The sequence below is a fragment of the Gymnogyps californianus genome, chromosome 5 (assembly GCF_018139145.2).
Source record: "Gymnogyps californianus isolate 813 chromosome 5, ASM1813914v2, whole genome shotgun sequence".
Lineage (NCBI taxonomy): Eukaryota > Metazoa > Chordata > Aves > Accipitriformes > Cathartidae > Gymnogyps > Gymnogyps californianus.
In genome coordinates, this window is record NC_059475.1 from 4912239 (window position 1) to 4925396 (window position 13158).

The 13158-nt window shown below is 40.6% G+C and overlaps 1 protein-coding gene across 1 annotated transcript in view; it reads left to right on the forward strand.

Moving 5' to 3' along the window:
* The window catches only part of SLC6A5 (solute carrier family 6 member 5), a 37759-nt gene extending 26401 nt beyond the window's left edge, over positions 1-11358 (forward strand). The window contains exons 14-16 of the mRNA XM_050897003.1: positions 5564-5664; positions 8730-8897; positions 11203-11358. Coding sequence (XP_050752960.1) covers positions 5564-5664; positions 8730-8897; positions 11203-11358 — 425 coding nt within the window. The remainder of the gene's footprint in view (positions 1-5563; positions 5665-8729; positions 8898-11202) is intronic.
* Positions 11359-13158: the final 1800 nt, after the last annotated feature.

The window sequence follows — 13158 nt, forward strand, 5'->3', positions numbered from 1 at the left end:
AAGATAAGGCTGTTTCCAGTGTTGCTGTGGACAGAAATGAAGTACATATTTTGTGTCAGCTAGACATAAACAATACCAAGATTTTCTGTTGAAGGTGATATACTGCAGCATCATCTTAGGCTCTAGTTCTGCGCACTGAATACTTAGATCTACCTATGTTGTGGGGTCCACTCTGTAACATAAATGCATTAAACAATCGTATGTAATTCAAAATATGCGGAATTTGTTGCCTTGCTTGAGAAATGAATGTTATAGACAGGACAGGGAATCAGCCCTTCCTTGTTTTCTCTAATTTCATGGAAATACAGCAGTGTATTTTATCTCCACTGACATCCAATCCAGTGAGCAGGCCAGAGTGGTTGTAAGTTGTCAGATATGACCTAGTGAGGAAATGTTACAGAATACAATGGAAAAAGTTGAAACACTGAGAGAAAAGTTGATTTAGACCGATCATGGTTTGGTTGATCAAAATACTTGTTGGTTTTTGTGTCCCTGAAATGTAAGTACTTTAATTCGAGTTGGTTTAGAAGTGTAAACTCTGTGAGTGAAATGATATTGGTAACTGCTATCAGCTTGACAGTCAACCAGCCTTCTCAAAGGACCTGAGTGTAATGCTTTGAGTATCTCCTGAAGTGGAGAGATGGATTTGGGGATTATTTAGCAGATCTCCTGGTTTGAAAATCAATGCTGGCAAGTTGTGCCGTTGCTCTGTGATTCAGTTTCCATGAAGACATGCAAGGTTTGCCCGTTCCCTCCCTCCAGTTACCACTAGGTTTAGCATTTACCCACTCCTGTGGAAACACTACTGGGTACTGGTGTCATCTGAGTCATTAGCGTCTGGTTATTGTACTGACCAATTTCCCAGCTTTCCTAAAATCAATACAATTCCATAAGAGATGGTGAGTGGGAATGCTCAAAAAGAGTATAAGGATTTGTCGGGTTTTTCTTCTGTTCCTCCTCCTCCTCTGTTTGCTGAGAGCATGCCTGAACAACACCGTGCTGAAGCACTAGATGTTGTCACTCTTCCTGGCCAGCAGTATCTACAGCATCACCCGGTCTGTGCCAAAAGGTTGCCTGCTTTAAAGCCATTGCCATCAGTGTGCAAGAGAAAAATTCCTTGCTTAGAATATTTTTAAGTAACCCCAAGGCTACTTAAATCTGTAGAATTTCTTTGTTCTGTATGTTTTTAAATAAGGGTGAAGGTAAATAGGGAGCAAATACTGGCTCTGTTCCTCCTCTGAACACTGTGTGGCAGAAGCACTACAAACCTGCCTTTGTGGAACAACATGTTACTAGGCTTGTAAGCAAAATTGCTCTGGCTAGCGCCTGCTTTGCCCAACAAATTCAGTATCCCTTAAAACACAAACTTTTATGAAAAACATACAATAATACAGAAATAGTTAGAGCACTGCAAAGGAAGGACTTGAATAGAGGAGAACTTTTTTTTTTAGTTACATATTACTTTAATGTAATCAGACTTGGAAAAGATCTGCCGATTACGAATCATTCTTTCCATGATTTCTGTACCAACTGATTGTCAGTCAACAGATGTTAGTAAAGGCTTTGATATAAACTATTTCAAAGATTATTCCCTGGAATTAACCTTTTGCTAGACTAAAGAGCTTCCAGTCTTTTACACAAAAAAGGAAAGATTTACTTTGCCATCATTATCTGCTTGACTAACGTATAGTAGCTACTTCTACTGCATTAAAGCTACTTTTCTAAGGACTGTTCATAGGAATACAGCTTGTATATTTGTGATTTACATGTTGTAAATACAAGTGAAGCTGCTGCTCTTGTTATATTCCTTCAAGCAGTGCTTAAAATTGGCATAATGTATTTTCAAGCTCTGACAGTTGCTGTTTTACACTCCACTGACACCTTTCTCTGACTACTTGTACTCTTCATAGGAAGCAGTTTGGCACAATGGTGGCAGGTGCTTTTATGATGAAATAAATCTGTCTTTAGTTCTTGTTACATGTTCTGCTTGCTGAGCTTGTTGAGATTTTTAAATTAAAGAGGCATACGTGGTTATTTCCTTGCAATCACTTATTTTTCAGTAGAGTCAGTGCTACGTAATCCAGTCAAATGTTGTTTTTTATTTCACATGCTGGTATAGATGTTTATTCTCCAGTTGTTTAAATTATGACGCGTGGTTGGTAAAGAATAGCTTAGAGCTGCGGGTATTGATTTAATCATCAGCATAATTCCCGCTGTTGAATTTTGTAACGTGAAGCTAAATACAGAGATCATTGTGCTTGAGAGAAACACTGTTGGAAACTGAAAATGTATGACCTTAACTTTGTTCGTGCTGCTTCTAGATCTGTTTTTTGACAGTCTGTTGCTGGGAAGGTTCGTCATCAGAGTGAGCGGTAACTGCTACAGTGTATTTGTAGAAAGTGTTAGTAATTTTGAACGTTTTACCTGTAGCAGAATATTGAAGTAGTTGTCTGTCTGGGTTTGCATTCTCCTTTTTAATGGATTTTATATCTGCAGCACTTATGAATACATCTTCCTGCTTGAGAGAGTGGAAATTGACATATGGAATATCATGTATTATTTATTTCCCAAAGTTATTCAGCAGGCCTGACTGATCTGAGAGGGAAACCAGATATACTAAGATTTAATCGGCATTCTGTTATCTAAAGCATCCTTTGCATTTTTCTGTGGAACTTGATGAACCTATTTTCAGTCTTTCACTGGGAAAGAGATGAGTACTGTGTAATCCCTGTATCTGTTTACATGTATTTAACTCCTGAACTACTAATATTTAAAAGTGCCTTAAACTGTGCATATCTGCTGATGATTCCAGGAAGGAACTAAAGTTTTTAATTGGAGTTTCAAACAAATTTGTGCAGATTTGCATGAAGTTTGCGTGAATTTTGGAGGCAGAAGACCCTGGTAACTATCCAGTTAGATATATCTCCTTTGCAGCAGCAAGCGTGGCTGGAGTAGAGACACTTGGATGAGCTTTAAACTTTGTGGAAAGACCCTTCAGCCCATACCTTGTGCTGCTGCAACTAGTTTAAAACTGATTTTGCTCCCACCACAGCACTCTGCAGGGATGACCGCTGTGCGAGCATCTCCCACTGTCGTGGTTTAACCCCAGCCGGCAACTAAGCACCACGCAGCCGCCCGCTCACTCCCCCCCACCCGTGGGATGGGGGAGAGAATCAGGAAAAAAAAAAACCTCATGAGATGAGATAAAGACAGTTTAATAGGACAGAAAGGAATGAAAAACAATGATAATGATAATAATAATATGACAATAGCAATACTAAAAGAATTAAACTATACAAAGCAAGTGGTGCACAATGCAATTGCTCACCACTCGTTGACCGATGCCCAGTTAGTTCCTGAGCCGCGATCCACCCCTCCCAGCCAACTCCCCCAGTTTATATACTGGGCATGACATCATATGGTATGGAATAGCTCTTTGGCCAGTTTAGGTCAGCTGTCCTGGCTGTGTCCCCTCCCAGCTTCTTGTGCCCCTCCAGCCTTCTTGCTGGCTGGGCACGAGAAGCTGAAAAATCCTTGACTTAGTAGAAACACTACTTAGCAACAACTAAAAACATCAGTGTGTTATCAACATTATTTTCCTACTAAATCCAAACCACAGCACTATCCCAGCTACTAGGAAAAAATTAACTCTGTCCTAGCTGAAACCGGGACACCCATGTAGCTCGCTGCAGATGGTGCAATGAACTGTAATAAGCAGGTAACTAATACAGAGGAGCAAATCATTCAGTTGCAGCTAAGATCTCCTTTCAGGTCCGTAACACAGTGACCCTGGGGGTTACGTTCGGTCCAGGCTTACAAAGCTCTATTACAAAATGGAGAAGCACACGATGAGTCAGATGGGTGCTGAAGTGCAGTGATTCCAGGGGTAGTAAAAAAGACATGTATTTTACAGAGAAGAGAAGAGGCTTTTCGAAGAAAAGCACTTGCTGTAGTCGGTGGAAAAGAGAAAAAGAGGGACAGAAATTACAGTTACAGAAAAAAATGTGACACCTGGGTCCCCTTGGGTTAGTTTTCTAAGCTTACATCCACTGCAGGTCGTACTTTTCCCCTCCTCTAAATACAGTTCTTGCAATACCATCTTCTTGTTTAATTTCTGGATTTTTCTTCTCTGTTTCTTATCATACCACAATTTTTTAGCTTTTCTCTGACAGGCTGTCTGCCCGAACTGGCTTAATCTCTGCTCACCCTCTGAGCTGGGCCTTTAAGGCTGCCCTAGCACCATCTAGCCCTGCTGCTTTCTTAGAGGTGCATCAGAAAACACTGAATATTGAGCCGTTGCTATTATTTGCCTGCTGGGCCATCTCTTCTTAATTCTGGGAACAGTCAGGTGGATAGATTTAGTTCTCCTTGATGTCAACAGAAAGGCTTCAAAATTAGGTGGATCAAGCCTGGGGATTATCCCTTCTTGTATTCAGCAGCTGCAGTGGCTGGCTGTAAGGGCAGTAAGAACATAAAGCAGTTTATTACTTTTGTTCCAAGTATTTCCTCCCTTACTCAATGACTTCTCTCCAATATTTAAGCTCCATCCCTGTCCCCACATTGTAAAAGTTAGGCTAAATGCTGTAGAATAACGTTTTGTAAAATTTAAATTACAGAGACGATCACCTGCTTTATTAGATAAAACTGGCCCGAATTGGGAATGTTTGTGTGACAGAGGAGCTCAGCCTTGGACCCCAGACCTCCCTCTTCTTATCATCATTAGAAAAGCTGGAACAAATTTCAATTTTTTTTATTACTTTTGGATAAATTACTAATAGCTGTACTGAGTAGGGGCCATTTACCTAAACAGCTCTGCAGAACAAGGCTGAAAAGCAGACTGGCTTTTATCGGATGGGCAATAGCGGCCGCTGGGCCAGCACACCTTTTCCAGTCGCGTGGCATGGCCAGGGAGATAGCTGCAGAGGCGGCTGAAATACCATTTTCCAATCTTGCGTGTTTTATTAACTCAAGTAACTCCATAGATGCAATCAATACAATAATCTGAAGAGTTAATGTGACAGTCGATCTCTTTGTTCAAACAACATTGAATATGATTTAAAATATTTACAGGTGCTCTCTAATAATTCTAAGTATTGCTTACATATCAGCTGAAAAATAACAGGACGTTATCAGTTTCAGTGCAAAGTGATACAGTCGTACCCAGTCACGTAGTACATACAGAGAGCTCAGATATTCTCTATGCTGAAAAAGGTATACAGATATTAATAAGGTTCATCTTCACAGTGAAATATAACAAGTATACACATAATTGCAGCTAACCGGTACATACTATTCATGCTTTAACCCGAAACATACCGAACACTTAATCTCTATGTACAAGCTCGATTTTGCTTTAATCCTTAGGAAGTAAATATTTTATTAGAATGGTTCCCACCATAATAGTCTCATTTTTTACTGCGTGGTTAGATCCTCCATTGAAGTTTTCAACCGACAAGTCAGAGTTTGTTTTTGTAATTAGACACAAGGGAGGTCACAGGAGCTATGTTGCAAATTGCAGCTGGTTTCTTTCAGCCCTAATTGCATTTACGTTTGCTATTTACAGGATTGCAAAGATTTTGTGAAGATATAGAAATGATGATTGGATTCCAGCCAAGTAAATTCTGGAGAGTCTGCTGGGCGTTTGTGACCCCAACTATTTTAACAGTAAGCAAAATTTTTTTGCATGTCTTCTCCAAAGAGTTTTGTTGTTGTTTCTTCATCATTCATGATGTTTCTGAATGGTAGTAATTAGATCGTGGATGCAGATACCTAGACACACGCACGTGGGTGCACTTGTGTTCTTGCACATGTGTGTAGCAGACGAAACAGTGTTTTTGGCAGAGAGGGATGGTGGTCCCGTGCTGCTAGGTGCTTTCCCTGTCTGTGCAAAACGCTGGTGTGGCATACCATTGCATTCCAGCATTTTTGACCATTGTATACGTGTGTGTGTAATATATATGTAGGTATACATGCACATAGAGAGGGAGAGGAAATTAGATGGTCCTCCTGTCTGTTCTCAGGTTGAGCTAGAGAAAACCATTTTATTGAGTCATAAATTAATCTGAGACACATGCTTCGGACGGGCTTACGTGGAAATTTGAGTGACAAAGTTTTAGCTGCAAAGATGGAGGTATTTTTTGCGAAGCTCGACAGAGTTACGTTCCCGATAATAACTACAAACCCCTTCAGTTTCTCTAAAGAAAAAAAAAAAAAAAGGAAAAAGAAAAGAAACCCGGACCTTTTGTTTCCAAACCCTTTAGGCACTGAGGCAGTGGATGAACGCTCGCCACTTCGCGCCCAGACAAGCCCGGGCTGCCGGAGCCGGCAGGGGAGGCGGCCGCTCCCCCTCCGCCCGGTCCCGGGCGGCGCGGCTGAGCGCGGCGCTGCCCCCTCGGCTCCGGCAGGTGGCGCTGTGCGACAGCGGCTGGCGGCGCGCGGCGCGGCCCCGGCCCGGGGCGGAGCTGGGGGGCCCGGGGCTGCCGGGGGGGGGGGGCGGGAAGGGCCCTGAACTGCCTGTGCTTCATCTGGGGGGGGGGGGGGGGAAGGGGTTTTAAGTTTAGAGGAAGGTCGTGTTTGTGTTTTGTTTATTTTTGTGGGTTTTTTCTTTTTCTTTCTTTTTTTTTTTTTTATTATTCTAGTTTTATTTCCGCCCCAAAACCTGGAACAATGCTTTGCTTCAAATTGGGATCTCCATTTAATCTAAAAGATGGCACGTTCTCAATTTTACCATTGCCACGCATGTTTTTTTCAAGTCTAAGAGTCAATGTATAATAACTATATCTACATTTACTCTCTAGCTCTCTAACACAACGTTTCCTTTACATTTTAACCTGTGTACAGGTACAATTTTTAATTGCATATCATGTTTTGGCACAAGAATGAAATGATTCTTTCAGCCGTTTCAAAAGTCTTCAGCTTGATAAGTCAGTATAAAACCACCGAGCCTTCTCTCACCAGTATTTTATGCTGGAGAGCAGGTACTTCAGCCTGGAAGTCCTCAGGCCTGGACCACAGACGCAGCAAGATTATCAGTATTTGTGCAGGGTTCTAAAAACTTATCATTTCACAGCAGTGCTAAATAGTTCCTACAAGTATTCATAGATGTTTAGGTACAAGATAAGAAAAGTTACTAGAATTTCTGAAAAGACACATGGTTTGAAACAGTAAGTATCGGTTGGGTGGGGTGAGGAAGAAAAATGGTGACTCTACAGTCCTTTGCAGTTGCTTCTTCCAGAGAAGTTGTATTTCAGCTTATGTGCTGGGATGTTCCTATTTGTGCTGTTCTTTAGTGCAGCATAAAGGTTGGTAAATCTTTTTACTTCTGAGGCGGGCAAAAAAAGGCTCTGGATAAAGTTAGTAACTTCCTTTTGGTGTTGTTCATTCAGGAATGAGGTAATTTTTTTCTGAAAACTGAAAAAGGTTTAGTTTTTGCAGACAGGAATGCGTGCGTGAAGGGACTAGTGAGTTTTGGTGAGCTCAACAAAATCCTGAGGTGCAAGGAAAAGAAGTTTTCTACAATGAGAACAATTTCTCCAACTGGCATAATGGAGAAATTCTACTTCCCTACATAGATTTTCTTTACTGATTGTCTTCACTGAAGTATAGTATTGCTGTGCATGAAAACCAGGTAGACCTATCTTACCTATCCAGTGGCAACTGTTGTTTGATTGTGACAATATATAGGTATAGTTTGCAAATCCCTTTTTAAAAGTTTGAAGACGTAGCCCAGTTTATAGTATTAGGATAACATCAATGGCAATGTGGTTTTTTTTTCTCGAGGGCCTTGTTAAAAATGAAAGTGTGTGCACATGTGTTTTTGTCTTTTTTTCTTCCAATGGTTGTTTTCAAGATGCTGCCTTAGACCCATTGTTACACTTCTGAAGGGAATTGTAAGGCTTTTCTGCAAATTGCTCGGTTCCTTTACTGATCAGACTTGCACTCTTAGCTACGGCCAGTAATCACAACCAGGGAATAGGAAATTATGTTGTCTCTTAAGGAAAGCAAATTTGGAAAGCAAACGAGGTCAGTTCAAACTTGCATGTTCTGTTGTTGTTCCCTCCAACTGTAATATTTAGTGAACTTATGGTGAGAGATAAATTGACACTGATCAGTCGTAATTCAATTTTTATGCAGTGGAAACAGGCAAAGCAAAATCAAGGAGTGCATTCTTTTCTATTATTGCCTCCGTAAAGCTAATATTTGATACATTTGGATGGTCTAATATTAGACTTTCAATTACTCCACATCTCTGGAAATAAAACTGATCATTTTTATACATGCCTTCACCTAGTTACACTGCTAGAAATCTTCTGTGTGCAATTATTGCGAGCACAGGCATTTCCCAAAAGTTACTGAATTATGCACAAATGTAAGCAGATGTATTGCTATTCATACAGTAAGTGAAATGGAGTAACTTGGCATAATCACATTAGGTAAAACTGCCAATAGACCATGTAATAAAGCATGTTACTCTAGGGGCAAGATTCTAATTTCAGTTCTTCTGGCATAAATACAGTGATTTTTGTGGGATTTTGCAAGATTTCCATGAAACTCATTAGATTCAGACTCTGACCTGTTTATTACAGCTTGAGTGAGCGCCCTGCCTTAGGTGTATGTACTTTCATCTGTATTCTATATATACCAACTCTGTGTGTGAATACCTACCATTTGTTGCATAGCAGGCTTGTTTTGCTTATTCAAACATATTTGTTTTCCTTCCTTCTTTCCAGTTTATTCTTTGCTTCAGTTTTTACCAATGGGAACCAATGACTTATGGCGCTTACCACTATCCAGGCTGGTCCATGGTGCTTGGATGGCTGATGCTGGCCTGCTCAGTTATCTGGATCCCAGTTATGTTTGTGATAAAAATGCATCTAGCTCCAGGCAAATTTATTGAGGTAATTCTTCAGTCTTTTTTGCTGCTTAAAAATATGGTCACAGGAGACTGTCTGGTTTATTTTACATCGATTTTTGTGATATTGAATGTCTAATAGTGCTAAGATTACTTTCTGGTAAGCTAGTTATTGTGTTGCAAAGAGATGCTCAGCTGATTTAAAATGCAGACCTTCTATTCCCTGTTCCTCAACAAAAAGCTCCTAAATTGTTAAGTGATTGCTTTTAAGAGAACTAGGTGTTACAAATTTCATGAGCCCTGGTATGACGTTATTGAGAGAAAGTTGTTCTAGCTGCTTTGGCCTTTTTGCAAAAGCAGCGTGCAGATGTAGGGAGCATCAGCGGCTGGTGTGTATTGTGTCGCAGCGAGCCCAGCAGTCAGTGGTAAGAGATGTCAATCAGGAGTCGCCTGTTTGCAAAGTGCGAGATGGTTGGGTACCTGAGCCATCCGGGACACGCTCCAGGAGGTTGTGCCACTTGATGAAGTTCAGAAATAAGATGTATGAAACGACCTCATGCTCTACAGCCCAAACTACTCATTATAAAACTTAGCTGGCAATCTTTCTTCCCCCTTTCTTCATCTCTTTATTTTTCTTAAATAAGCTGATCCTCTCTGGCACCTGGGCTTAAAAAAATTCCAGGTGGCGCTTTATTTTTATGCCGCTTTTGTTTATTTTGCAAATCAGATTCCTGCCGCTTCTCCCCACCAGTCCAGAAACGTGGCAGTCCCCTTCTGCTCCCTGTCTCTGTGCCCTGGCCCTGCCTGCCACCCCGGCTGCCACCACCGCTGCTCCCTGGCTGTTCCCATCCCGCTGGCTCCTCAGTTCCTTGCAGGGTGCGGTACAGCAATGTCTTTCTCACGTCAACATTTCATCCCTTCATTGCCTTCACCTTGTCTTCTGAAGAAGTGCAATGCTCTTATTTTTGGCCTTTGAGGCTTTCTCAGTTCTGCCCTCTCGTCACTGCATGCTGCTTGTGCTGCTCCCTCCTCGGGATAAGGAACAGACACTCGCCTCCCCTTTTCATAGCCGCTTTTGCAGTTCAGCTCTCCTGCAAAACCCATCGGGGCTGTTACACGCCTCAAAAATGAAAAGGAGAGAAAACGTACTAAAATAGAATAATCTTTTTGATCTCTCAATATGTCACGCTACACATGCCTAAGGGAAAAGACCATGCTTTTCTGCTTCACATAGAGCAAAGGAATTTAATATTAAAGTGGTGGGACACCCTAGAGAGAGCATCCAAGTACACAGTTGGCACTAGACAACAAGGCCACTTGTCTAAAGGGCCGTTCAGCCCTTGTGCAGAGCACGTTGGAGTGCATAGGTCAGGAGACAACTGCTCCTACTGGAAATGAGCTAATGTGAAATTAGACTGACTTGTTCATCATCTCCTAAGTTTCTCTCATTGAGACAAATCGTTCTGCTTCAAGTCTTCTAATTTATGTGTGTAGTACTGGCATATATATTGCTGCAAAAATAGGGCGCTCTCCTTACTGTCCCTCTTAGTAGTGCACCCAAAGAAACACCAAAAAGTTGGATCTGTTTTGAAGGGCTTTTGCTGAAGCTATTTCAGCTGTAGCCCGGTATTTCCTGAACACCGAGGCTGCTGCCTAAAATGATTACGGTTGATTTGGGAGGTAAGAGTTGCAAACTGGTAATTAAGCAGAGATTAAAATAACTGATATAGAGGTCTGATTCACTTTATTAGGTAATAAACATATAATTGTTCCCTTTTAAGTCATCAGAAATATGTTTTCTTTCCTTTTTAGCTGTAAATGCACCAATCAAATTATATATTCAGTAAAGAAACCAGTGGAAAGATTAGAAGATTTTTGTTGTTTGCCAGGTTAACGTTCTCCTCTTTCTTTTTTCCTGCAGATAGAAATGAAATATTTTGTCATCTCAAAATTAAAATCTTTGTTCATTCATAGCAATGCACTTCTTTTTGGTCATTTGTATAATTTTGGGAAATATGCTAAACAGAAATCCAATTATTTTAATGCAGTTACCCACTGCTTAGACCATTGGGCTAAGTAATGGTGCACATGTCCTTCAGTAAGTGAGCCTTGCAATCTGTAGCAGTCGTTCTGAGCTCCCCTCATATGGTGCGGAGGAGAATGTATAATTAAAATCTGGGCACTTTATCCTTTATTAATCTTGCAAACTTTGTGCAAAACAAACACTGAGCAGTGGAGCATTGCAGGGCCATCATCAATAATCTCAAATGAGCCTATCCTCATTTCTTCTGCATTGTAATTCTGCTCCATAACTTCAAATGAGACTCTCTTTTCTCTCCCCCACATTGCAGCGACTCAAGTTGGTGTGCTCTCCACAGCCTGACTGGGGTCCGTTTTTGGCCAAGCACCGTGGGGAACGTTACATGAATATGATTGATCCACTGGGAACCTCTTCCCTGGGACTTAAACTGCCAGTGAAGGATATAGAACTGGGGACCCAATGCTAATAATTACTACATGGGTGGCAATAACATTGTCAGCCTTTTCTGATATTTTTTTTTTTCCATATTGTTTCCCCACCATTTCTTCTTTTCTTTCCCGCGGTGCCTGAAAGTGGTTGCTTAGGAAAGTAGGATGTTGCATGCCATAGGGAAGACCTAGCTAGACCACTTCCAGGTGAAGGTGATGCCCATGGCGTGTTCTGTACCCGGTGAAATAGCAAAACCATATTGTGCAACAGGTGACTTTACCAGGTTTTGTCAGGTGATGTAGGAATAAACAAAACACAATGGAAAAAATCTTTTGAGGAAGTTATGTGCAGAATTTGACCCGTTTCACACAAGCATCCTTGTAACAGGTAGCTATGACGGGACTAGGGTTTTGTTACCAGTGTCATCAAAGGGAAGTTCAACCCTCAGATGGGATGGAAGTGAGCAAAGAAGGGGATCTCCTGTAGTCCTGGTATAAATCCAGCATAAGGCTCTCGCAGTAAGCGGGGTCGCTTTTTCTACGCTGACAGCAGACATTGACCCGTTGTGTCGGTGCACTTCTTTTATGATTTATACTGACTTTGAGGACTTATTATTTAAACAAGCGGAGACCCTTTAAACAGCACACCAGGAAGCAGAACAGAGACACAGTAATCCATTTGATCTTTTCAAGTAGAAAAATAAAAGCAAAATTTAAAGAAGTAATCTTTAGATTACTAAATATAGACTCAATAGACTAAACTGCATTTGAGCCTAGAAGTGGTTTGGAAACGGTGCCAGACTGAGGTGTACGGGCATCACTGTTTAAAGTACTGTCATATGTTTCTTTTGATAATTTGATATCTGTCATTTCAATTAAAAATGCCTCAGTTATACAAAGTGTCTGAAACCTTGCTCCACACTAAGTGCAACTGTGGTTTTACTTACTTCACTCCAATACTCTGAACATAGTTTTCCTTGTTTCTCTGCTTTTGTTTACAGTATCTCCTCAAGAAGCCATCATATAATTTGTGCCTAACTTTGTATTCTTACAGTGGTAAGTGTAGTCTAGTTACCACCTGACAACAGTTGTTAGAAGTTAGATGTGCTGTTCAACTTTGTGACTCCCCGTTCATTCTCCTATAAACCTCTTTATATAACCTTTAGATGATGTATTCTTCTCTTTCAACCAATGGGGAAATAGCAGAACCCCACTTGTCTATATATTATATATATAGCACATAAATTCTTCTGAGCAGTATTCTTTCTGAAATGTACATAGGGTTTGGGGTTTTTTTTGCATTTAAAACTTTTTCTTTAAATAAAAGAACCCCCCAAACCCACAACAATTAACCACTGTAGTCATCCACGTGGATGCAACATTAGATATACAAAATGCGAGGGTTGGGGGGAGAGGACAATTTAGTAGATGGCCATTATAACATTGCATAGCAATAGGACATTCTAAATTACTACATTTTAGAAATCCGATATAAGTGGTGATATGAATGCTAGACTTAAATAGTTTTGTTACCTATTGGGCAGAGTAAAAATAGAGCTTTTTAAGAGTACATTTATTTAACTAAATAGAAAATAAGCCCAATTTATTGTAAATGCACTAGAATGAGGGAGAAAAATATATCTTCGATAATTGGCAAAACTGTAACCTTTACTATCTTGTTATATCCTATACATACATATATGATATTTTTTAACAGTGGTCAGTGTTCACGTAGTATGTACTAGTGGTGTTTTATGTCCCTATAAATATCTTATCAATCAGTGTACAGATGGTGAGCTTAGAGTAGTTTAGCCTGTTTTTTCCCTCCCCACACACAC